Below are 26004 nucleotides of genomic sequence, written 5' to 3' on the forward strand. Positions count from 1 at the left end.
GGTCTAAACTGGTCCACCAGGTAAATAAACTATGTCAAGATGGGAGCTGGTCTGAACTGGCCAACCAGCTATAAAATCTTCAGCTGTTTTCCTGGGTTCTCCTGGATCCTGGGTTCTCCTGGATTGGATTTTGATCACCCCCCTTTCACAGCACAGCAGGGTTTCCGGCCTAATACAGCAAGACTTAATGTGTTGATGTGCTGACCCTCTGCCTATGCTGTGGGTGTGATGTCTTCGGACGGGTTCTGGCGGTACCTCATGTTGGTAACAGGAGAGAGTATCTCTCTCTCTCTCTCTCTCTCCCCCTCTCTGTTTCTCTCTCTCTCTCTCTCTCTCTCTCTCTCTCTCTCTCTCTCTCTCTCATGCCTTTGATTAGACCCACAAAGTTTAGCTGCCCATAAAGTGTCTTCCTCTGACTCATGTCTAATGAAGCCTGACTGGTCAACTCAGGCATAAAAAGAAGAATTGGTGACATCACACGCTTCAGCGGATAGCACATGCTTGCCTTTAGCTCTCCCGAATTGACGACAGAGGTTGCGGTGACCGTCGCAGCGTCAGCATGATTCCGGAAGAATAATGATTCAAACACCAAGAGTGTAATAAAAAGGGAAATGCCCAACCCGCTACGAGCCAGCTAAATAGAAAGAGGTCTAGAGGTGCTCAACAGCCTAGCCAATCAGTCTCAAGACTCCTTACCTGGACAACGGCACAGGGACTGGCCTCAAAATAAGGACCCCTGAAGCACACAGAGCTCAGAGCAATACAACATGTTTTTTTACTCTGAGGAACATATCTAAATGTCAGTCTCCCTGTACATTAAACTGTGTGTATTTCTCAGTGTGCTCCAGTGTTCCTTATTTTCCGGCTATTTTCTGAGTAAGGAGGCATACATTACTCAACACATTACTCCTGATGGCTTACCTGGGGAGAACACTGCTCCAGTGTAATACAAAAAGCTATTTACTGTATGTACATCAGTATTCATGCTCTCAGCAAAGATAAAATCAGTCAAATATTCTGTATTGTGCAAGTGCAAGTTTTCAGTGGTCCTATCATTGAAACTTTATCTCAAAAGTCACCCATTTCCACCCCCCACCCCACCCCCATCTGCTTTTGATCGCTGTGAAATTAGATTTTTCCCAGTTTTTCAAAGAATGGCAATAAATAAATTTTATATGTACCGGGTAATGTCAGTTAACTATGTAAACCATGTAAACTGATTCAAAGGAAAATTTCACCCCATTTTGTTAAATTAACATACTTTTATGTTTATTGTTTATAACACAATTATTTATTTGACAAATTGGGGTAACATTTTGATTTTAATCATTTGATTTACATAGATAACTGACCTTACCAGGGACCAGGATTACAGAGTTAGCCCCTGCACTGTGTAAAACCTGACCCCACCCAAATGTGGAACATGGACTTAAGTAAAAACAACTCTTCTGCATTTTTACTTTGTGGAGTTATCTGACTAGCTCAGTAACCCTGCTTTGTGGAACAGGCCCCTGGGCTGAATTTGTTGTTTACTTCAATGTGAAAACAAGAGCCATCCCTGCTGCAAAATCCAGCTATGCCAGCTTGACCATCTTGAAACTTGAGCTAGTGAAGCTGGTCATAACCTGGTCTAGCTGGGTATGAGCTGGTTGACTAAAAAAAACATAGCTTGTTTCAAAACATTGCTTCAGCTGGTCAAACCATTTCAAGCTGGGCGCTGGTCTGATCTGGTCAACCAGCTAAACCATGTCGAGCTGGGATCTGGTCTGAACTGGTCAACCAGCTTGGCCAAGTTGGTCATAAGCTGGTCTAGCTGGGTATGTGCTGTTCAACCAGCTAGTGTTGGTAGCTTGTCTGAGCTGATAGCTGGTGGACCGAACAAACCATAGCTTGTTTCAAAATATAACTTGAGATGGTCAAACCATGTTAAGCTGGGAGCTGGTCTGAACTGGTCAACCAGCTACCAGATGTTTTTTTTTTTAAGCTGGGATCCAATCCTGGGTTCTCCTGAACTGGATTTTGGTCACTCCTCTTTCATGGCACAGCGGGGTTTCTGGCCTAGTACAGTGAGGCTGGGTGTGTTGATGTGCTGACCCTCTGCCTGTGCTGTAGGTGTGATGTCTTCTGACGGGTTCTGCCGGTACCTCATGTCGGACGAGAACGCTCCGGTGTTCCTCGACCATCTGGATCTGTACCAGGATATGGACCAACCATTGGCTCACTACTTCATCAGCTCCTCCCACAATACATATCTGAACGGCCGGCAGTTTGGTGGAAAGTCCATTGTGGAAATGTACCGGCAGGTGCTCCTGGCAGGGTGCAGGTATAACGGGTCACCCATGTGAAACCCTGTTTGCTCCCATACCCCAAAGCCCCTAACACAGGGATCATCAACTCCGGCCCTCAAATCTAAATCCAGCCGTGTTTTTTTTTTTTTTCTCCTGGGTGCACTCAGAAATGCAGTGGAGTACATTTTTGTTCTTGAAGGATCAAATTCTCCAAATGTACCCCGAAAGTACAGTAATGTTCTCTTGAGTGTGCTTTCCAAGCAAAAAAAGATACCCTTTTAGCTACACTTTACATCTTTATTTCTGAGAATGTAGTTAGTGCTACTGATTGGCCAGACCGTCTTCACACCTGACTCCCAGGTAAAGGGAGGGTGCAAAAACCAGCAGTTCTCTGCCCTCGAGGACCATGAATTGTTGATCTCTGCCCTAACACATTCCCAAACTCCTTTAGACGCCCCGACACTGTTCAGCTTTGCCCCCACCTGCATGGATGAATGCGCATGCTCTCTTGTATGTGCACACGCGTGCGTGCGCGTGTGTGTTTATGCGTGTGTGTTTTCAGGTGTGTGGAACTGGACTGTTGGGATGGAAAAGGAGAAGACCAGGAGCCGATTATTACCCACGGGAAAGCCATGTGCACTGACATCCTCTTCAAGGTGAAAATACACAAGCAAGCACTCACACAGACTGACGTCCTCTTCAAGGTGAAAGTAACACACACAAACACACACAAACTTAGAACATTTAGGTGAACACACATGCATACAGGCTTACATGCTTATCACACACTAATATGCAAAAAGATGTACACTCAGACTAACACCCGCTTTTATGGCTAAAATATGCATACCAAAAATATTGCTTACACACACTGCAAAAGTCAGTCAAAACAAGTATTTTAGTTTTATATCTAGACTTGAAATCTTATTTCTGTTATTTTCTTTCTAAATAAGACAACATGGTGAATGGTTGGCATTTATATAGCGCCTTTATCCAAAGTGCTGTACAATTGATGCTTCTCATTCACCCGTTCATACACACACTCACACACCAACGGCGATTGGCTGCCACCCAGCTCGTCAGGAGCATTTGGGGGTTAGGTTTCTTGCTCAGGGATACTTTGACACACCCAGTGCAGGATCGAACTGGCAACCCTCTGACTGCCAGACGACTGCTCTTACCGCCTGAGCCAATGCCACCCCTGAAAACTAGTGCAAATGAGGTGAGACAGTTTTGACTCATTTCAAAATTTGCCAATGGGATAAGAAAATGTACTGTAACAAGCAAACAAGGAAAACAAGCAAACATTTTATACTTCAGAGGTACTTTTGTAATTTCATTACAAAACTAAAACACTTGTTAAGACAGACTTGTTTTGAAGTACACAAACTGAATATCCTACGCAAGGTGACTAGAGCATTGGGGAGCACTGCACAATATGATTATATGCAAATAAAGTATTGTATAATAATATAATCAAAAGTACAGTAACAAATAACATAGATGATACATTCTATTATCATGTTCTGCAATGCCCTTTATATGAAATTAGATACCCTGAGCAATTGTACCCAGTAAGTTAATCTCAGTATTACTCCAATGCTAATGCTTCATGTTTGTTGTTATTTATTCATTTCATTTCCTGTTATTTTAGGATGTAATTCAAGCCATTAAAGAAACGGCTTTTGTGTCATCTGAGTACCCTGTGATTCTGTCATTCGAAAACCACTGCACGTATGTGATGTTCCGTATACAATCCGTTTATTTGTTTCAGTCACAGTTATAATGTTGTTGGGATGGTTTAGTTCTGTTTTTCAGAACTTTTGACTTTTCTGTGTAGTCTTATTAAGTGTTTGTTGTCTGCATGGTTTTGCTCACTTGTGGCGCTGACTGATGATGTAATTTCCCCTCTTGTTTCTAACAGGAAGCCACAGCAGTATAAGATGGCTCGTTACTGTGAGGAGATCTTTGGCGATCTACTTCTCAAACAGACACTGGAGGCATTCCCGGTCTGTTTGTCCGTCTATCTAATGTGCCTTCTTTTCCTCCAGTGCATCCTTTCTGTCTATTAATGCTTGTCTTTGTGCCATTTTGTCTCACAGCTAGATGTGGGCCAGCCTTTACCCTCCCCCAGAGACCTGAAAAGGAAAATACTCATCAAGAACAAGCGATTAAAACCTGAAGTAGAACAGAGTAAGAACTCCTCACAACACAGTGAACAAAAGTCTGAATCTAGAAGTCTAGAGGGGTGGGAATATAGGATAACAGATGTTCTGACATCAGATGAGGTTAACTTCAATGTAGCTCAGGTTTTACTTGGATATAGACTAGCTATGTCCTCATTGGCTTGAAAAAACTTTCATAAGCATATGGTGTGACATTTACTTTCTTGTCCCTCTCATCAAATCATAGTGCCACAGGAATTTTTTATAAAAACTGCTTGAGATTATGGCATCAATTATCATCTGAATGTTGAATTGTCTTACGAAAATGCATGTAAATTGTGTCAATTATTATGTCTTAGATGATAACAGACTAAACACCCCTATTTGGGAAATTAACTAATGGTAATTAGGGAAACGATGGAAGAGAAGTAATAAAATAATAATAGTTAACTGATGAGATGTGTCGATGTCTGTTTGCAGAACAGCTGGAGGACTTTAAAAAGCACATGGAAGGAAACCCGGAGGACGAGAATGATGAGGAGACTGAAATTGGTGTGTTTCTGTTGCATCCGTTCACCTGGCTAAAGGCAGCTGTATGAAGAGGTCACATCTGAGGCCTGTAGACTGTCTGTTATACCTCTACTGCTTTAAACTGCAGTCAGTCACACACCTCTTCTGTTTTAGAGTGTAGTCAGTTACACACCTCTCCTGTTCTAGAGTGTAGTCAGTCACACACCTCTCCTGTTTTAGAGTTTAGTCAGTCACACACCTCTCCTGTTTTAGAGTTTAGTCAGTTACATACCTCTTCTGTTTTAGAGTGTAGTCAGTCACATGACTCTCCTGTTTTAGAGTGTAGTCAGTCACACACCTCTCCTGTTCTAGAGTGTAGTCAGTCACACACCTCTCCTGTTTTAGAGTGTAGTCAGTCACACACCTCTCCTGTTTTAGAGTTTAGTCAGTTACACACCTCTCCTGTTTTAGACTTTATTCAGTCACACACTGAATGGTGTGATGTCCTTATATTATTGGCATGGGTGAGAGTGGGAACCCTGCCAAAACTTTTAGGGTTAATTTTGAGGTAAACGAGTGCTGGTGTCAGGTGTGTTGAATCATTGCCATGTTGTTCTCTGTTTTAGCTCCCACGTCTCCTGTCGGTGAGAGTTTCTGGCTGTGGGACAGCCGTGGTTCGCTTCTCTACGCTAGCTCTTAAACGCTTTTACCTGGGTTCTGCTGGGGCTTAGAAATACTGTACTTATCTGAAGTCTCTGGGAATGCTTGGCGAAAGGCAATTAATCATTGAGAAAATGCCAGTTTTGCACCACCATAATCAGCTTTCCAATCACATGCAAAAAATACTGACAAAATCTGTGTTAACAGCTGCTAACTTTCCCCTCATGAAAGGTGTTTTTGCTTTGTAGCCTTATGCATTTTAATGATAAAATTATGCTTATTCATGGGAGGTGTGTGATTATTCTTGAGCTTATAGATCATGTTGTGACATGCCATGGCATTAACACTGCCGTTGTTTTTGGGCACGCTCTTACTGGCTTTGCGACATTTCAACTACAACTGAATTTTTAACCTGGTGTGAACTGGATGTTACCGTGGTGAATGGCAGGGTAAATGGGATATTACAATGGTGTTCTTTAACCCTTGTTTTCTGGCTACTTATTAGCACCAGTGAAACCTTTAGCCTGGGACAAATATACACAGGACATTATTGGGATTTTAAAGCAATAAAGAAATACACTGTATGATTTTTTTTTGATTAGTGTCAATAATTTGTGCTAAAGATGTGATTTACTGTATATAGAAATATGTGATAATGAAGGCATTGGGGCATAAATCATATTGGTGTAATTTGCAGTAGATTATTAATATTCACTGCTTTAAACTAAAAATTCTCTATCATCTTTCATTGTTTGAATTATATTCAATGAAGCCATAGGCAAAAATACATACTGCAAATACAGATTATGAACAACAAATACTGGGTTAGTCACTCGAAAGTGGCATTCCTCTTTGACTAAGTTCACTTTTAAACTGTCATTCCTCATTACCAAATTTTCACCTTGTTTAGCAAAAAAGTAAAATAAATAATAATTAATTAAAATGTTTTTTTTACAATATTGTGGTTCAGAGAGAGTGCTGAAGGGTAAGTGTCTTTTCTCACTGCTCCCTCCACAGTGGTGGATGAGGCCCACCCGGAGTTGAAGTCAAATGGCAGTCTGAGCCAAAGCACAGGGAAAAAGGTGCTCAGACGATGACCAATGCTCCACATCACCTATGAATTTATACTGAACATATCAGCTTAAGGCATATCGATATTAATGACAATAACTATCCTTATTAAAGAATATAGTATATATTTTTTATATTTTTTGTTTTGCTGACACTTTTATCCGAAGCAACTTACAGTTGATTAGACTAAGCAGGGGACAATCCCCGCTGGAGCAATGTGGGGTTAAGGGCCTTGCTCAAGGGACCAACAGTGCACTGGTCTTATCATAGCTACAGCTGGGCTTGAACCAACAACCTTCCAGGTTCCAGTCATGTACTGTACCTTAGCAAAAGGCTGCCCCGAATAAACATTCAAGGCCAGTGTTGACAGTATCCAGGTGGGTGCAGTCTCAAAAGCAGGGGTGTCAGACTCCAGTCCTGGTGCACCACAGCCTCTGCCTCTTTTTATTGGATTTCAGCAGTTAATGGTACAATAGGTAATTTCGGACTTCTGACGGTCAAGAGAGGAATTGCAGCAACAAACATCCTCAAACCTCAACACTGTTAATCGCTCACCCTTCTCTGTGAATTTGCTGATGTTAACCCCCCTCCCACCCTATTGGCTGTGGCTGAACCAATTTCAGCCAATGTGCTTGAATGTTTTGGCTCAGAGTGTCGGTCCGTGAACTATATTTTGAAACCCAAATTTAAGAACTATAAACACAGGCAGAGGGTGAGTCAACATGTCAGTGAGCCTTTTTTAATTATAGGAAGGGATTTACAATAGTCTTGCAGCAATGTTTTAACACAAAAACCTTACCTATTTTGCATGCAGGTTAGGTTATCTGGAGACTCTAAATTTGCTTGCTTGTGACTGAATGGTGTGCGTGCCCTGCGATGGATTGGCGGCCTGTCCAGGGTGTATTCCTGCCTCTTGACCTCCCCCCCCCCCCCGCAACCCTGACCAGGAAAAGGCTGGCTAGATAATAGATTGACGGGTGGATGGATTGACTAATGAGTCCTCACACCTTGTTACCAAGGCCTTGATTTGGCTTCTCATTGAAAGGCAATCTGCAGCCCTCCAGGACCAGTTTGGCACTCCTGCTGTTGACAGATGTTACCTAAATGAATTGTCAGTCAATACCCTACTGGTGTATCTCACCAAAACTTGCACAAGACTTTTAGTGCATTTATGCGATGACTTTCACCATAGGAAAAGTATCCCCTAAAGTGTCTCAAGTGGGGTCTTCTGTGTTCTATGCAACTTAATAATGAAAATGAATATGACTTTATGCTTGTTCTTTTCTGTAAGGATTCTGAAGAAGAAGTTTCAGATGCAGCAGACATGACTGATATATCTGAGGCCTCTGATATAGAAATTAGCAAGAAGGTACCCTGCTTCCTGCTCCCCCTCTCCTTGTATAGACCTACTGGTGTTTTCTCCCTGTGTGGGGCCCCCTGTTGTTTTTTTTGTACCCGTTTCACGTTCTGCATTTCTGAAGCTTGGGTATTTTCATGAGACCTGGCTCAAATACGTAATTGTTTTGGATTCAAATACTTTCCAATGCTTTACTGAGCTTGTCTGGTGTATTGGAATCCAATGAAATACTGTCAAATACCACAAACCCTGCCTTCCGGTCGTCTTGGCTGGCTCAATTGCACCAGGCAAGATCAACTGAGCACAGAAAAATATTTAAATCCAAAAACATTTGCATATTTAACCCGGTGCATTAATGTGTGTGTTTTAAGGGTGAAAGCCCTGAAGAAGAGGAGCAGGCTTTGATTGCTTCCTACAAGTATGTAGGGGCCACCACCAGCATCCACCCTTATCTGTCAGCCATGATTAACTACGCCCAGCCTGTCAAGTTCCAGGGCTTCAGTGTGGCTGAAGGTAGGCCATTATGACATATATCTGCAATAGCCTTTTCTGTTCAATCGCCACACAAATGCATCTATTTTGTCCTGCCTGGAGTTGTTATAGTATGTTTTGATAAATTAGGCTATTCCCTCAGAATGTTCCTACTTCTATTTGCTGATTAATCATCCAGTCATAGCAAGTTGATAGGTAATTTACGTTTACATGACGGCATGTTTGATGTGTAACTGATTCCATGCAGAAAATGCTAGCGAAATAAATGTCGCTCATTTTTTATAACCACTTTTAGAAAGGAATATCCACCATAACATGTCGTCCTTCAATGAATCGGTTGGCCTGGGGTACTTGAAGACAAACGCCATTGAATTTGTGAAGTATCCTTTCATTTAATTTATGACCTTCAGCGAAATCTCATTTCCGTCTCATGATCTAGTGGCATAGAAGCTGTATAACTGCAGGTACTGTGTACCAGACATGAGAAATATGAAAGCGCAAGACATAAATTGTGAATAATGCACTGTGATGAAATTCATTGCCTCATCTTTTGATCGTTTATAAGAATGATGGGGTGAATCAGGTCTCTTAAAGCAGGTTCAGACTCATTTTAATTTAAAATGAAGCCTCTTAAACCACAGGGTGTGGATTGTGAATAATGTACTGTATTTAAATTCAATTGAGAGCTATTAATCCTCAGGAGCCAAACTGTGAATAATGTACTGTATTTAAATTGAAATGAAGCAACAACTTATTTTCCACGCTAGCAGGTCGGTGAGGGTTTTTCAAAGTATGAAGACTGAAAAATGATGAAAATACATTCACGTGAAAATGGCTCCAAAACATACGTTTCTCTAAAACTCTGAATACTGCAAACTGAGACTATAAATGGTCAGCATTATGTTGCAGTGGACAGTACTGCTACCTCACAGCACGAAGGCCCGGGTTTAGAATCCAGGCCTAGGTCTTTATGTATGGAGTTTGCATGCTCTCCGTGTCTGCATGAGTTTCCTCCGGGTACTCCGGTTTCCTCTCACAGTCCAAAAACTTGCAGGATAGGTTGACTGGAGAGTCTAAAAGGACCCTAGGTATGTGTAAATGGTGTGTGTGCTCTGTGATTGATTAGCATTCTGTTAAGGGTGTATTCCAGGGGCGGCCTGTAGCGTAATGGTTAAGGAAAATGACTGGGACACGCAAGGTTGGTGGTTCTAATCCCGGTGTAGCCACAATAAGATCCGCACAGCCGTTGGGCCCTTGAGCAAGGCCCTTAACCCTGCATTGCTCCAGGGGAGGATTGTCTCCTGCTTAGTCTAATCAACTGTACGTCGCTCTGGATAAGAGCATCTGCCAAATGCCAATAATGTAATGTAATGTAAATTCCTGCCTCTTGACCTATGCACACTGGGATAGGCTCCAGTGACCCTGAACAGGAGCAAGGGTTAGATGGATGGAGAACATACCTTTTCATTTTAGAAATATGTTTTGGACCTCATTTTCAATGTACTGTACCATTTATGCGTAACAAGGTTTTTAGTCTTGTAATAAGATTTTGTTTTTTGTCTCTCTAGTACAAAATATTTGCTTTTTTTAATTAATGCTTGCTTGACAAGTACTTGACAAGACATGTTCTTATTCTACTGGCAAATCTTCAGATGGGATTTGCTTTAACAAGTGAAATCTTGAAGTGAGTCAAACTGTTTCACCTCATTAGCATTAGATTTTAAGGCTGAATAAAATACTTGTTATCTTGTGGTTTCTGCAGTGTTACCAGTGTAAGCTCCTGGATGCCTTGTCAAAGTGTTTTTGTAATGTGAGTCAAAGCAGTTTCCCCGTCTCCTCTTCACTGCCGTTATTCCCTAACGATATGTGCAGCTACAACAAACGACAGATGAGCCGTATCTATCCTAAAGGGGGCAGGGTGGACTCCAGTAATTACATGCCTCAGATCTTCTGGAATGCCGGCTGCCAGATGGTGGCCCTCAACTTCCAGACCCCAGGTGATTCCCCATGTCATCCCCCCAAACCCCAAAACCTAACGTGTGAACAGATGCAGCTCCGTTGCAAGATGTGGTCCTTTCAGAACCAATGGCCTCGTCTATGCAGTGTTCTGGGCCGTGGACTGAGAATCAAATGTGCACAGTTCCTTGAGAGGACACATGGGGTAGTGCAGATTGAGAATAATGTTCACTAAAATTGTTGTTCACTTGGAGTTGTGTTCACCACACAGCATAGAGTTGTCTGTGGTTGGTGTTTACTGAGGGTAGTACTTACTTAATGTAGTGTTCACTCGGGTTGGCATTTACTTGAGGTAGTGTTGGCTAATACTGTAAGAGTTTTCCCTTATTGTAGTCTACCAACAGTACTATTACTTGTTTTGGGGTTGACTTCATGGAGGGTAGTGTTCACATATGGTAGTCTTCAGTGAATAGTGTATATTCTATTACAGTCTTGACTGAGGATGGGAATACTTCACTGATGATAATAATAATATGATGACAATGATATAGCACTTTTCTAGACACTCAAGGCGCTTACAGTAATGATGGGGAAACTCGCCTCAACCACCACCAATGTTTAGGACCCACCTGGGTGATGCATGGACCAGAACGCTCACCACGCACCAGAGGTGGAGAGGCAGAGAAGAATGTTTTTGGCAATTGAATCAGGGGATAATTAGGTGGCAGGTTGTAAGAGCCAGGGTTGGTGATTTAGCCAGGACACTGGGGAACTCCCTACTCGTTGCAAAGAGTGTTATTAGGTCTTTAATGACCACAGTGAGTCAGGATCTCGGTTTAACAACTCATCTAAAAGACGGCGCCTCCTACAGCACGGTGTCCCCATCACTGCCCTGGGGCATTGGGGATAATTTCACCAGAGTGAAGATCGCCCCCTACTGGCCCACCAACACCACTTCCAACTGTAACTTTTTTGAGGTCTCCCATCAAAGACTAATCAAATAGTTTTCACTCAGAGGAGTGTGAGTTCTGCTCTTGGTATTTCACAGAATCTGTTAGCCGTCACTTATACATGTTTCCTGGGGAAATAATGTCATCATAAAATAATCATATTTTGTTCATTTAAATAAATCATACACGAATATGCTTTAATTATAAATTCTGCTTCCTTCCACAGATTTAGCCTTGCAGCTGAACCAAGGAAAGTTTGAGTACAATGGCTCTTGTGGGTGAGTTTTTAAAGCTTTTTTTAATGTAGAATTGTGCTTCAGAGAGACAGTGTTGTGAGAATGACACAAAAGATGTGATTTTGGGCTGGGATGTATTTTCTCACATTACATTACATTATTTAGCCAATGCTTTTATCCAAAAGGACGTACAGTTGATTGGACTAGCCAGGGGTCAATCCCCCTTGACATAATGTGGGGTTAAGGGCCTTGCTCAAGGCCCCAACACAGATCTTATTGTGGCCACTCTAGGGCTTCCTGGTCCCAGTTAAGCACCTTAGCCTCTAGACCAGGGCTGCCCAACCCTGTTCCTGGAGATCTACTGTCCTATAGGTTTTCACTCCAACCCTAACAAAGCACACCTCATTCAACAGCTTCAGATCTCATTGAGCTACTTAGTAGGTATTAGTAGTAGTATCAGGTGTGCCAAATTAGGGTTGAAGTGAAAACCTACAGGACGGTAGATCTCCAGGAACAGGTTTGGGCAGCCCTGCTCTAGACTATAGGCTGTATATGAACTCCATGTTTGTGGTCCAGTTTTTTGGTTAATTGAAAATAAAATGCAGACATGCTGTTGACATGCTGTTGGGCATTACCGGGCATTAATTATTCTTCTCTACAGGTACCTGCTGAAGCCAGACTTCATGCGTCGCCCAGACAGAATGTTTGACCCTTTCTCTGAAACCCCTGTAGATGGCGTCATTGCTGCTACGTGCAGCGTTCAAGTCAGTCAACTCTTCACTTAATTTTGTTGTTTACCCCAAAAATATATTTTCTAAAAATATATATTTACGCATTATCTACTGCAGTGCTGGCAATTCAGTGTGCTTCCCATGAAATGTGGCTTTTTTTCTTCGTTGTCTGCACATTTACACTACGCATAGATGTGGGCATTGACATACAAAAGTCACATTTGTAGCAGGCTGACAAATATGGACACTGTGATAAAATTGACAGTGATTCACAAAGGAGAGATGGTTTAGTAACAACAGAAACACAGAAAGGAAGAAGGATTAGGAAAAGGAGGGTTAAAGAGTTGGTTTTGTACTAGAATTGTGCGATACATCGGAATACCCAGACCTGTGTGTAAATAATTGAGACGGAGAGAGGAGAGGAGAGATGGTGAGAGAGTTCAATATTTTGGGACAAATGAGCATGTCTTTCTTTTTCTCTCGCTGCACACTTGCTATTTTCATCCCATAACTCTCACCAGGCTTCTGCTAGAATTTTATATGAACGAGCTTATCATATAAAATCTAATCTGGGCTCATTTTACTTCTTTTTCTCTTTTACAATTTAACTTTATGGAGTACCAATTCACAGAGGCTCCCCAGTGGCACCAATTCATCGAAGCTCTCTTGTTCCTTTGCAGGTGTTCTCAGGACAGTTCCTGTCTGATAAGAAGATCGGCACATACGTGGAAGTGGACATGTATGGGTTGCCCACAGACACCATTCGCAAGGAGTTCCGCACCAGGATGGTGATGAACAACGGGCTGAACCCTGTTTACAACGAGGAGCCCTTCGTCTTTAGGAAGGTCAGCGGATGTCTTGCGTCATCAGAACTGAACTGAATGTAGGAGGTCAAGCCTTATTGAGGGCTTCATATTGTTGGGTTAGAGTCCTGCAAGATACTTGGAATTATGGGAGCCCCCAAAACCCGTGAGAATTGTTTGCTTGACAACTGAAATTTTCTAACCCCATTGGCAAATCTTGAAATTAGTCAAACTGGCTCATCTCTTTGTCAATGTTTTTGAGGATTCTAAGGTTCTATCTGTGTTCTGAGCGTTTTGAGATATTGAGCTTCACTGATTCCAAAGTGAATGGGCTCCATACGATATTTTTACATTTACGACTTTTACATTTAGCATTTTTGCACTATTTAGTGTCCTATAAACAACATATTTATGAACCTTATATTTCTCAGCCTACGATTTAGCAAAAAAGAAATAGGAGTAAGAATTTAAGACTAAAATATTTTATTAGACTTATTTTTGGGGGGTTATTTTAGAACACTGCCAAATTGGTCTTTTAAGGTGCTCTCCATGCCTATAGGTAATCCTACCGGACCTGGCGGTGCTGAGGATCGGTGTGTACGACGACAGCAACAAGCTGATAGGCCAGCGGATCATGCCCCTGGACGGCTTGCAGACTGGGTACAGACACATCTCCCTGAGGAACGAGGGGAACAAGCCTCTGTCTCTGCCCACCATCTTCTGCAACATCGTCCTCAAAACATACGTGCCCGATGGCTTCGGGGGTGAGGACGTCATGCTCTCCTTACTCATAACTACTATAAATTCCTAAAAATAAAAACATTGCTCCTAAGGATTGTACAGTCAGCTCTCACTGGACGATCACAATCAGAAATATGCATTAACAAATATGCATTAACATTAACAGGTATTTTAGTCTTAGATTGAAACTTTAAGTCTTATTTCTGCTGAGTAAGACTGCCAAAAGGTGAGATGGTTTGACTTACAGTGGCTTCAGAAATTAAAATTTTTGCACACTTTAATGTGTTGTTCATTAAATTTTAAATGGATAAAATCATGCCCATCAATCTACCTACACTGAATAACCCATAATGATGAAGTGACGTTTTGAAAATTTCATAAATTTGTTAGCAAATTTTAAATAATGGTCAGGTGCATGCTGTTTGCTTTAATTATCCTTAAGAAGTGTCTAGAACTTGATTGGAGTCCACATGTGACAAATTGAATTGATTAGACGTAGTTTAGAAAGACACACCTCTGTATATAAGGTCCCACAATTCACACTGCATGTCAGGACAAACACCAAGCTATGAAGTTAAAATAGTGGTAAGGCATGGATCTGGGCAAGCATATAGAACCATTTCAAGGTTTTGAGAGTTCCCAGGAGCACAGTGGCCTCAATAATTATGAAATGGAAGAAGTTTGGAACCACCAGGGCTCCTAGAATTGGCTGTCTGTCTTAACTGAGTAACCGGGCAAGAAAGGCTGTGGTCAGGGTGGTGACCAAGAACCCAACAGTCACTCTAACAGAGCCTCGGAAGTCCTCTGCAAAGATGTTTTTTAATGTTTTTCTCTGCAACACGAGCCCTCCCATTTGACTGCATTTCTGCTAACAAACAAATTTCCGCATCTCCAGCCATTGTTGATGCACTCTCCGACCCCAGAAAATTCCTCTCCATCTCGGAGAAGAGAGCGGATCAGATGAGGGCCATGGGTATCGAGACGGTGTGTGCCTGTTTTTATTATCTTTATTACAAATATATGTCTTTATTAAGATATGCATTATCATTTGCCACATTTTAGACGTGTCTCACGCTCTGTTGTGTATGAATGGGTCCTTTCTTTAGAGTGACATTGTGGATGTGCCCAGTGACGGCACACAGATTGGCAGAGCGAACACGAAAAGGGCCAGCGTGACTCCGCAGTCCAGCTTAGAGCTGCAGATGAGTGCCACATCTGGACCAAGCACCATCAGCGAGGCCAAGACTGGTACGTCTCTCTAACTGGCCCCACACCCACCAGTGCACCAAACGATGGTTCCCTTTAATCTCATCCCCATCTCAACCATGTTCAGAGAAAGAGGTACGCGTCTAGTCCAGTGATTGCATAAAGATTGCAGATTATAGTTTAGAGATTGCAAATTCAAATCCTAGGTGGGAAACTTTAATTGAATATTTCTGCTATGTAAACCAAAGCTACATAGGGCATACATTGTGGATAAGGGAAGTGGCAAATCAGTAATTAAATGGTTGCTGTAAAGGGATTTTGGTCCATGTGCAGGGGATTATGGATTTCAGTAGCCGATCTGTAAAATCTACCTTGCTGTTTCTGTGTGTGTGAAACAGGGCCGGCTGGCCCCCAGGTCAGCATTGATGTGGATGAACTGAAACAGATGAAGGTGAGAAAGAGGATTAACTCTATACTAAAACCTTAATGTCAAACGCTCGTCTGCTCCACAGCACCACCTGTAGGACAGTAAGAAAAGCTTCTGGGGCAGTTGCATGTGATATACACTGCTGGCCTGATTTACTAACCCTGCTTTCACGTCCCACAGATTGCTTGCTATAACTCGCCAGTCGATTGCTAGCCTAGAATGCAAACAGCCCCAACAGTCACATCCATCCATCCATTATCTGAACCCGCTTATCCTGAACAGGGTCGCAGGGGGGCTGGAGCCTATCCCAGCATACATTGGGCGAAAGGCAGGAATACACCCTGGACAGGTCGCCAGTCCATCGCAGGGCACACGCACCATTCACTCACACACTCATACCTATGGGCAATTTGGACTCTCCAATCAGCCTAACCTGCATGTCTTTGGACTGTGGGAGGAAACCGGAGTACCCGGAGGAAACCCACGCAGACACGGGGAGAACATGCAAACTCCGCACAGAGAGGCCCCGGCCGACGGTGATTCGAACCCAGGACCTCCTTGCTGTGAGGCGGCAGTGCTACCCACTGCACTATCCGTGCCGCCCCAACAGGCACAGCCATATGTAATCTTTCTTTCAATTGTCCGACCCTACAGCACAGGAATGCAAATGAGTCGGACCAGCGAGTTATTACTAAACGACCCAACATCACTTGAAAGCAGGTTAACATCTTTAGCACGTGCACAACCTTTTAGCACATGTAAAACTAATAACACAACCAATTGGTGCAAAACAAATAGCATGACCAGTCATTGATCATGTTATTAGCATTGGTCTGGTTGTTAAGGTGCGTGCAGTGTTCCTGAAGCAGCCGTGCTTGAAGTGCACTTCTCCAATGCAGTGTCCTTGCTGCACAGCTAGTGGAGTGTGTAGTGAAAAGAATTAGTGTCCGGCAGGCTCCGAACACATTTCAGAATTAGAGTGCATGCTTGTCTGCACTCTGTTGAATTGTGGGAGAGCCTCGCAGCAATGGGACGTACTGAAGAATGCAATAGGCCATTCCAAATTGGAAAAATCCGAAAATTGGTTTCAAAGCATTGTTAGTCCCTCACAATTCCAAAATGTGTGACTTATTCTCAAGATATTGAAAGGAAGTAATAGGATATTGCAAAGTTGTTGTTTTTGCTTTGCAGTGTGAAATGGGCAGTGTGCATGACTTACTGTAGGCGCTCGAATGTTTCAAGTGGTATCCATGGCTTTTTTCCAGACATATCTTAAACTCCTGAAGAAACAACAGAAAGAGCTGCTTGCCTTAAAAAGAAATCATGCAAAGGTAAGCTAGCTCTAAGAATTCATGCAAAAGGTAAGGTAGCTATTTACGCTGAGCTGCAGTCACTTACTTTGACCCCCTGGGGTTGTTGTTTCTTGTCGCAGGAACAGGGAATCCGACAGAAATCTCAGTGCACTCAGGTAGACAAGATGGTGGCCCAGCATGACAAAGACAAACTGACTCTGGAAAAGCTACTGGAAAAATCTATTAAGAAAAAGGGGTAAATACTGTACAAAAATGGTCATCTTTTATTTTGATTTCTTACACATATTACTTGTTGTTCTGTGTGTTTATTTTATTTTTCTGATAGACATTTTGATAAAATGCCTTTGCTAAATATCTTGCATATTAATCTTGTTTGAAATTCAAGACATTAGATTTTAGATTTGAAATGTATTCAAATGAAATATTTAATCTTTGGGTGTTTTATGCAGATTTAAACTTTAAGTTACAGACAAAAGGGGTTAAATGACATTTGACTCCAATTCTATTTTTGTTGTTCACGTAAAAATTATAAAATTCTTCATTATTACTATTCATAGTTACTTTACATTTTATTCATTTCATTTCAGAGAAAACAACTGCCTTGAACTGAGAAAGGAAATTGAAGTGAAAACCCAGGCAGCCAACGATAATCACACAACAAAGGTAGCGTGTGTGTGTGTGTGGAGAAGTTGGGATGTGTGTTTTAGTAACTTAACGTTCTCTCTGTAGATGAGGGAGAAGTTGGGTTGTTATTTAAGGGACTCTCTCTCTCTCTCTCTCTCTTAAGGTGAAGCAGATGGTGGGGATCCATACCCAGGAGTGGTCTGAGATGTTGAGGTGTCAGAGTGCAGAGGAACAGGGGTTGAGAGAGCAGCACGTTCAGCAGCAGTGCACCGTCCTCAAGGCCCTGCTGACCAGCCACCAGGAGCAGCAGTCCCAGCAGCTCAAACTCACCCATGACAGGTGAGACAGCCAATCACCTGCCAGTCAGCACCTTACACTCATCCATTACAGGTGAGACAGCCAATCACCTGCTGTCAGCACCTTACACTCACCCATTACAGGTGAGAAAGCCAATCACCTGCCAGTCAGCTTCTTAAACTCACCCATTACAGGTGAGACAACCAGCACCTCATACTCGTTGCTTCAACTCACCTGCCTTCTATTTCACAAAACGACAAGGCTACAGATTCAAGCATAAAAAATATTGACATTTAAACTGCTCTGTAGATAGCTCTTTGGTATTGTAGCAGTAGGATACTCATGGCCCTGTCTGTGCAGGCAGAGCAAAGAGATGCGTGCCAACCAGGCCAAGATGTCCATGGAAAACAGCAAAGCCATCAGCCAGGACAAGACCATCAGAAACAAGGCAGAGAGAGAGAGGTAATGCAACAAACATCTCTCACATCCACCTGCCAACCTCTATCAGGAACAGGTTAGAGAGAGCAAGGTAATGCAACAAACATCCCTTACCTCCACCTGCCAACCTCTATCAGGAATAGGTTAGAGAGAGCAAGGTAATGCAACAAACATCCCTTACCTCCACCTGCCAACCTCTATTAGGAACAGGGCAGAGAGAGAGAGAGGTACTGTAATGCAACATATATCCCTCACATCCACCTGCCAACCTCTATTAGGAACATGGCAGAGAGAGAGAGGTAATGCAACATATATACCTCACATCCACCTGGTTTATCACTGCACAAATCACTTGAATATGCAGATTTATACAGCATCTTGCCAGAACACTCTTCAGCTTTTACAATTAAGAACAATAACTAAATTATTTCTGCTATGTACTCATCTGTGTGTGCTCAGATGAGAAAAATAGATCTGAGATTTTTCAGACTCCACTGACTTATCTTTCATGCTAACATCCATCATATTTTATTCATAAAATTACAGTAAAACAATGCAGTCATTGCCATGTACGAACCAACCAGATGCTGTTTGTTTTCACAGGCGAGTTCGGGAAATAAACAGCAGTAACACTAAGAAGTTCATCGAGGAGAGAAAAAGGGTATGACTAAGCTTAATTTAATGATTTTAAGTAGTCTGGGATATTGTTTTTGTTTTTTTAATTGTAGACGTACAGTATTCTATGATACACTTTGACTTTTGTGAATTAATGAAACTGCACTTCTGAAATGGCAGTATTTGGTATTGGTATTATTTCACTAATATTCAGAATTTATTTTTCATTTCTTACAATGTGCTCAAATGTATTACTGTTTTGATAAAGACATGTAATCAAAATTTCTGTACGTGTATATTAATGGTGATAGTAATTTGAGTGCATTAATATGTACTGATTTCCAGCTGGCCATGAAACAGTCAAAGGAGACGGAGCAGCTTCAGAAAGCTCAGCTGGAACAGCTTGAGAAGCTGGAGAAGGTCAATGAGCAGGTAGGAGCAGGGAAACTGGTCACCCAGAACACTTAATTCAGTTACAGTATTAGGGTCATCCCATCCATCTGCTAATGCAAGTGTGAACTCGGTCCTCACTTCATCACTCATTTTCCATGTCATTTCATTTTTTCAACAGCTTGTGAAATCACATCATACAAAGTCTCTGTGTAAAGGTAGGGTATACAGTATCACTTGTCAGCCCCTCCACTCAAACACACACATATTCCAGATAAGCAGGGTGTCCTCAATCATGTACTGCACACATACCCATATGCACACACACACACCTTCAGCACATAGACCTTTAGCCTGTCCTAAGAACTGTTTACAGACAATCTCCTTCAGAGCAGTGCTGTAGAAGCATGGACGAGCTACTTAAGGCTTCCCTGCCAGTGAGTGTGCAGCTGAGAGGATACTCATTCATCATCAGTGTCTCCACATCTCTGAACATCTTTATTGTTGGTGTAAAGAGGGTGATTTACGGATTTCCCCTGTTAATTGGTGTGTGCGCATGTGTGAGAGAAAGAGAGAGGGGGAGAGAGAAGAGAGAGTTGTCCTTATCTGGGGTGTGTGTGTGTGTGTGTGTGTGTGTGTGTGTGTGTGTGTGTGTGCAAAGCTGGGATCAGTGTTTGTTCTAACTTGACTCATTACAGGCCAAGGAGATGCAACAAATGGTGAAACTGGAGGCAGAGATGGACCTCAGACCAGCCACAGTGGTATGAGGACCATGTGAAACAAGACCTACTGTCCACACACACACACCACAGTCCCTCTAAGCCACACAGACATAGAGTTGGATACTCATATTTGCAGTATGCTGTAGCAATCAGAAGTATATGAATCTGTACCACTGAAGAGATTTAAATGAGTTTTATCAACAGAGTATCTGAATACTTCAACAGAAAAGCTTGGTTCTATGTTATATGGTACTTTGCACTTTAAACACAGTGGACTCCGCAGACAGGAGATGGGCTTAGCCAGCACACATGGGTTTTATTATTGTTTATTATTGTTTTTTATTAATTGCAATTACATTTGCTTTTGTGCCATTGATGCCTTTTCATCAGCTGACATCCGGTCTGAATGTAAGAAGCCTGTATAATGTAAAAAATGTCCTTGCAGTCAAATACACAATGGTGATTTTTTTTTTTTTTATGTTTTGAAAGTGAAATGTTATGATAATTTGAACATAATTTATGGAGCTCCCATATGGCTCTGTCCCTAAAGGTGCTTACTTTGTTTACCAGTTTTGCCCTATATCCTTGACAGAGCTTTGTAATCGGCGGCTGATGATCCGAAATCTGTAGTGGCACACTCTCAGAAATAAAGTGAAAGTGGAGGTACATTTTTGTTCTTTAACAATCAAATTGGCAAAATGTAAGTACAACCTGAAAGTACAGTAATGTTCTCCTTGGGTACAAATGAGTACGTTTTCTAAGCATAAAAGGTATATATTGCTGGCTAGGGGTAGAATTTTATGTACTGCACACAATTGGCTTTATGTGGCGAGGTACACCAGGCACTCAAGTTATCACGTTATCAATGTTATATAACCTCTCCTCGAGCTGGTAACTCTCTCCAATAGTTCTGTATGACGTGCAGACCATAGCTTACAAAATGCACTGTAAAAGAAAAAATAATTAATATCAGTTTCTAGGAATATCTGCCAAAAATACTGAGGAGCAATGACCAATAACTTGCATGAAAAACAAAACAACCAAACAGGATATTGTAGTTAGTCTGCAGGGTAGATGTGGTATAGCCTAATCATCTGTCATTCTGTTAAGCTGTATTATCTTTATGAACATTTCTCTTCCAATAAGTTTTGTATTTTGCACTCTTCATTAACTGTTAGCTAATTTGTTAGCTAAAACACTAAAGATTTTCAAGAGCAGTTTTTCAAGCCATCAAATGGAATCCAATCTCTGGAGCAGGGTGGGTGAATAGCATAGCTAGCTAACAGTTTAAGGTAAAGAAGCTGATCGGAAACTGCAGTAACAATACAATTGCATATCCATTGTTTTTCTAAACCATTGATATATTTTACCCAATAATTTATTGCCAAGTTTCTTCACTGTTGTGTGCTGCACATTTAGCTTGGAAGTCAGCTGCTAGCTAAATAGGGATGTGTTGTTGATATTTAGCCGCTTGCTAGATTCTGATGTAAACTACTACTGCTAGTGGGTCTGTAGAGGGTCTGAAACAAGGCTGCAGGTGTAAAAAATAGTCTTCAATCCATAACATGTAACACTGTTTAAAATGCACACATTCAAACTCCTTCTATTCTGGGGGTTTATACATTTTTTGACCTAAACAAATTGGTGCGTTTCGCGCCTGTGCATCTGTGGTAGCCACCAATTAACTGGCCAGTGAGTGGGAAGAGTGTACTGTATGTGCTGGAGCAGCTGTTATGTGCAGATCAAAATGGAGAGTAGTACCTCATTCAGCAGCATATTATTTTTATTGTTGGGATAATAGCATATCTGCTTATTTTTTTTATTTGGAAAGTGCATGAATGTATTGCACCCGCCATGTTCTCTCATGGAAATCTTTTATACGGTTTATATAATATAAGGGACAGCGCCTCATCTGTAGCAAGCAAATATATGTCTTAATAGTCCCAGTTTTGTTCGCATGGCAGTGTGTATATTGATAATATATTGTATAGCGTTCAGCATATATTTGTAAATATATGTGCCAAGTAAAACAGTCACAGTCATGCATTTCCTATATGCAGCTCTTCCAATTGCTATGTGTGTCTATATATGAATGCAGATCTTTACATACTGTGCTTTTTGTATTGATTTTTCTGCGGGGTTTCATACAACATTTATGTTCTATGTTTTAATTTGTATATGACATTTTGGTGTTTTTTTTATACTCCTAATTCTAATGTAAAGCCCCATTGTGATGGTCTTTGGTTTATGTTAGCCTATTTGCTTAATTTGTAGGAAATGTCATGTTGTTACCTGAGTACTTTAATACTGTTTTATAATGTACATATGAAATAAAAGGTTAAAGGTAACTAGTATTTCATAGATGATTCTTTCTGATTTGGTTTCCACATCATATTAATAGGGGTCTGAGCTGGATCTCTTTTGGGTGCCATACATTTGATACCTAGGTCCACCATCTTTGAAAAACACGTAAAATTTCTGTTCCACCAAAGTTTTCCCAATTCACAAAAAATGAATGTGCAATATCTATGGACCTCCTATACGGGAATAACTTGTACCGTTGTTCTATCAAAAGGCGGATGAACGTGTCACGTATAAATGCTTATAAATCAAAGACTGTGGTGCAGCATTACACAACTTGTATGTATGTATGTATGTATGTATGTATGTTCACATACTAGATCACCAAAAAAGGAGAATGGGCTTAATGAGCACAACAACTGCTCGTAAGCCTTAAAACTTTAATCCTTGATGTTTCTAAAAATGTTGTGCATAGTACTTTTTTAGAGACACTCACAAATATGTTTCACAGGACGACAGAAATAGGAAAATGACATACAGTAGTCCTTTGAACACACCTAGTCACTGGCTGTGTCCGAAACCGAAGTAAGAAGACTTGATGCCTCGTTGCCTGATTAGTCATCTGTCCTTCAAAGGCGACTTCGGAGGTGCGCGATTGAGACACGCTTTGAAGGCAGAAAGAGTCAGAGTGAAAGTAACGTGATTGCGTCATGCGTAATTTCAAGCAATTTAGCTGGCTAGCTCACAGAGGCTTAAAAAAGGAGGCTTAAAAAATATATATATATATAATATAAATATATCATATATCAAATGATAATGAAATTTGATGTATAGTGTTTGCGTTGGTTGGCACTTCCATTCAAATCAGCACATTTTGGACCGCAACATGGGGGACACACATGCTAACACGAATTAGGCTAATTGAACATTGTATTATTAAACGGACATGAGAATCGGTATCGGCAGCAGGCAGTTTAGACAGTCCACTTCAGACAGTTTCTCGGGCTGTAGCTCTAGCGCAATGTAACCACTAGCTAAAATAAGATTTAAAAAAATATTTCAATACGCCAGTTACGCCTACACGTTCTAACGTAACTGGAGATACTGTATCTCAACACCAAAAACCAGGGACCCTGTGCTTATAGTTCCCCACATCACTCCAAATTCACGTTTCCCCTCTAGTGTTAATGAGTTTCAGGGTAATGTGATATAGTCAAAGTGCTAGAAGTTTTTTTTTTTTTTTTTACAATTTATTTTCAATTGTTATGGTAGGCAGGTAGAGGAAATTCTACCATGTAGCCTAAGTAGCCAACTTGTTTTTCCATCTATCGCTTCATCTCAACTAATAGCTACAAGTTTTTTTTTTTTTTTTTTTTACAATTTATTTTCAATTGTTATGGTAGGCAGGTAGAGGAAATTCTACCATGTAGCCTAAGTAGCCAACTTGTTTTTCCATCTATCGCTTCATCTCACCTAATAGCCCTAATCCACTGCTATCTTTGGTGTTCGTGGGAAGGAATTAAATGACAAATATGGTTTCCTCTTAGCCTCTCAGAGACGAAGCAGAAAAACAATGCAAGCTTTATTTGCTTCTGAACCAGAGTTTCGTGCTCGGAACTCATCCCTTTTCTCCGATGAACTAACTCAGAACCAAGCTACAGGAAGGGTGCCAGCACTTTTTTCCGGTTTGCCTACACGGAAATGTGAGCTAGGCCTATGATGGACAATAAGCTTTGGGAATGATTAATTAAAAAACACAATTACCATGAGCCAAGTACAATAAAGAGTGTTTCTTTTATTATTGAAAACCAGCTTTACAGACAAACAAAGAAAATCGCCACAGGTAAATATCCCTCCCAGGTGCGATCACTCACTATGTAACACAGCACCAAACAGATTCATATTTACAAACACATGAACTAAGAGCAGGGATTGTAATCAGAAAAACATCCCACAGTCCAACGATATCCTAACCATGGAACGGATGGACAGCAGGATGTGATATGTGCAGGCATGGAAATGTAAACGCAATATATTTATTTGAAAACTATTGGGATATTGCTATATGTCAGTTGAGTATGATACACATTATTAAGTTATTCAAAAGAGTTTAAAAAACGTCTGCAATTTATAACTGAACTGTAGAAAAATACACTGAGTTAGATATGCATGGTGTACTTCCAACTTGAAATTCAAATATAATAATAAATGTCAATATTGCTTGAGTGATATGACTTAGTCACTTTCTGCTGATGTCTGGGGAAAAAAGGCAACGCTACTGAAAAAACTTGTTTAACGTAAAAAATTGAAACAGTGCAAAATGTCTGTCGCCCTTTTTAATGGATCTTTTTTCTGCAAATTCAAAAAGTCTCTAAAGATGATACCGACTCTTGAACATCACAGTCCAGGTTTGGAGACTTCAAATTCAGCGCTTCATAAGAAAATTGATTATAAACGTTTGTAAAATTATGAAAATTCTTGGAAGTAAATATATAATACTTGCCTATATCACAATAAATTACTATAAACGGTCAAAACTGTACAGAGTAATTACAGCTATTCGTGATTACATTGCACTATTCAGAGGGAGGCGACAAAGTGCTTTTTTTAAACCTACAGTACTACAGCCAGTCCCAAAAGGAGACCGAATGGCCACGTGTTCCCGTTTTTTAAAAATGGAAGTTGAAGTGAATGCGTTTTTTTATTTTTATTCTTTTTCTTCCTGAGCTACACTACAGTACAATAGTGAAGGTGTCAGTGCTGGAGTCATGCCATTCCCAGGGGGCTATACCACCCTGTTGGGGTGTCACTGTGTGTGATAATGCTTCATTATGCCCAGGATGCAGGAAGCTTGTGATGCCTTGTGGTTTGAGACACATTATGGGTAGAGCTACAATAATCTGTCAATCATTGGCTAGTTCTAACCAAGCCAGAGATTTTTTCTCTTGGCAGCAACATAATAATGATGATGTCTGGCATATGTGAGACGGTCGTAGCATATACTGTATACTGTAGTAGCACCCATTTTTGGTTCTATGAAGCCCCATTTCTTGCCTCACTAGTCAACTTGTGGTTGACTAGTGGTTAGCAAAAATGTGGTTAGCGGAAATGCTAACCTAGTGGTTAGCAGAAATGTGGTTAGTGGAAATGCTAACCTGGCGGTTAGCGGAAATGCCTCATTAGCGGGAGGATGCAAGAGGAGGTGCCGGAGAGTTTGAGGAAAGGGTGGCGTAGGAGCTCCTGGGCCGTAGCACGCTGAGAGGGCTCCCTCACCAGCATCAGGTCCAGGAAAGCACGTAGTATTGGAGAGACCTGTCGAAATAATAATAATAATAATAATAATAATAATAATAATAATAATAATTTATTATGTTTGCCCTTTCACCATGATTATTTAAGGCTAATAGGCCATGTCTGTATTTAATTACAGAGACATTGCAGTGACATTATTTTTTATATTAGAAAAATTGAGAATATTGAATCGCTTGTTGCAGCCATATTTTTTAATCGAATGTGCACAAACTTGGTGCACCTCTATGTCATAGCACTATGTTGAGGCATACCAAGTTATAGTGCTCAACTCAAAAACGTATTGAATTGCTTACGGGTGCTGTAGCCCAGGGATCATACAATGTAAAAAAGGAAAAGCCAGCACTCACAATATACATCATTTTATGTTTTTAATAGCAGCAGTCACACGGATGCGTTTCG

The 26004-nt window shown here is 41.1% G+C and overlaps 2 protein-coding genes across 7 annotated transcripts in view; one reads left to right on the forward strand and one right to left on the reverse strand.

The window, feature by feature from the left end:
* Window positions 1-22340, forward strand: part of plcb4a (phospholipase C, beta 4a) — a 42669-nt gene extending 20329 nt beyond the window's left edge. For 2 of the 6 annotated variants that reach the window (XM_061254527.1, XM_061254537.1), the window contains exons 12-39: window positions 2113-2323; window positions 2851-2992; window positions 3943-4022; window positions 4213-4297; window positions 4391-4481; window positions 4934-5005; window positions 5590-5607; window positions 6641-6705; window positions 7986-8063; window positions 8423-8564; window positions 8839-8923; window positions 10416-10540; window positions 11676-11727; window positions 12347-12449; window positions 13097-13261; window positions 13779-13983; window positions 14856-14944; window positions 15067-15208; window positions 15565-15617; window positions 16859-16924; window positions 17026-17141; window positions 17494-17569; window positions 17694-17869; window positions 18188-18289; window positions 18869-18926; window positions 19226-19312; window positions 19452-19488; window positions 19969-22340. In XM_061254527.1, coding sequence (XP_061110511.1) covers window positions 2113-2323; window positions 2851-2992; window positions 3943-4022; window positions 4213-4297; window positions 4391-4481; window positions 4934-5005; window positions 5590-5607; window positions 6641-6705; window positions 7986-8063; window positions 8423-8564; window positions 8839-8923; window positions 10416-10540; window positions 11676-11727; window positions 12347-12449; window positions 13097-13261; window positions 13779-13983; window positions 14856-14944; window positions 15067-15208; window positions 15565-15617; window positions 16859-16924; window positions 17026-17141; window positions 17494-17569; window positions 17694-17869; window positions 18188-18289; window positions 18869-18926; window positions 19226-19312; window positions 19452-19488; window positions 19969-20048 — 2801 coding nt within the window. In that variant the 3' untranslated portion in view covers window positions 20049-22340. Of the gene's footprint in view, window positions 1-2112; window positions 2324-2850; window positions 2993-3942; window positions 4023-4212; window positions 4298-4390; window positions 4482-4933; window positions 5006-5589; window positions 5608-6640; window positions 6706-7985; window positions 8064-8422; window positions 8565-8838; window positions 8924-10415; window positions 10541-11675; window positions 11728-12346; window positions 12450-13096; window positions 13262-13778; window positions 13984-14855; window positions 14945-15066; window positions 15209-15564; window positions 15618-15875; window positions 16161-16858; window positions 16925-17025; window positions 17142-17493; window positions 17570-17693; window positions 17870-18187; window positions 18290-18868; window positions 18927-19225; window positions 19313-19451; window positions 19489-19968 lie in introns of those variants that run through there. The other 4 variants (XM_061254552.1, XM_061254562.1, XM_061254545.1 and 1 more) reach the window with 4 other exon arrangements.
* A 1728-nt stretch (window positions 22341-24068) lies between these two features.
* Window positions 24069-26004, reverse strand: part of LOC133142258 (serine/threonine-protein kinase PAK 5-like) — a 30188-nt gene continuing 28252 nt past the window's right edge. Inside the window, exon 9 of the mRNA XM_061263367.1 lies at window positions 24069-25605. Within this exon, the coding sequence (XP_061119351.1) occupies window positions 25456-25605 (150 nt within the window). The 3' untranslated portion in view covers window positions 24069-25455. The remainder of the gene's footprint in view (window positions 25606-26004) is intronic.

The sequence above is a fragment of the Conger conger genome, chromosome 1 (assembly GCF_963514075.1).
Source record: "Conger conger chromosome 1, fConCon1.1, whole genome shotgun sequence".
NCBI lineage: Eukaryota > Metazoa > Chordata > Actinopteri > Anguilliformes > Congridae > Conger > Conger conger.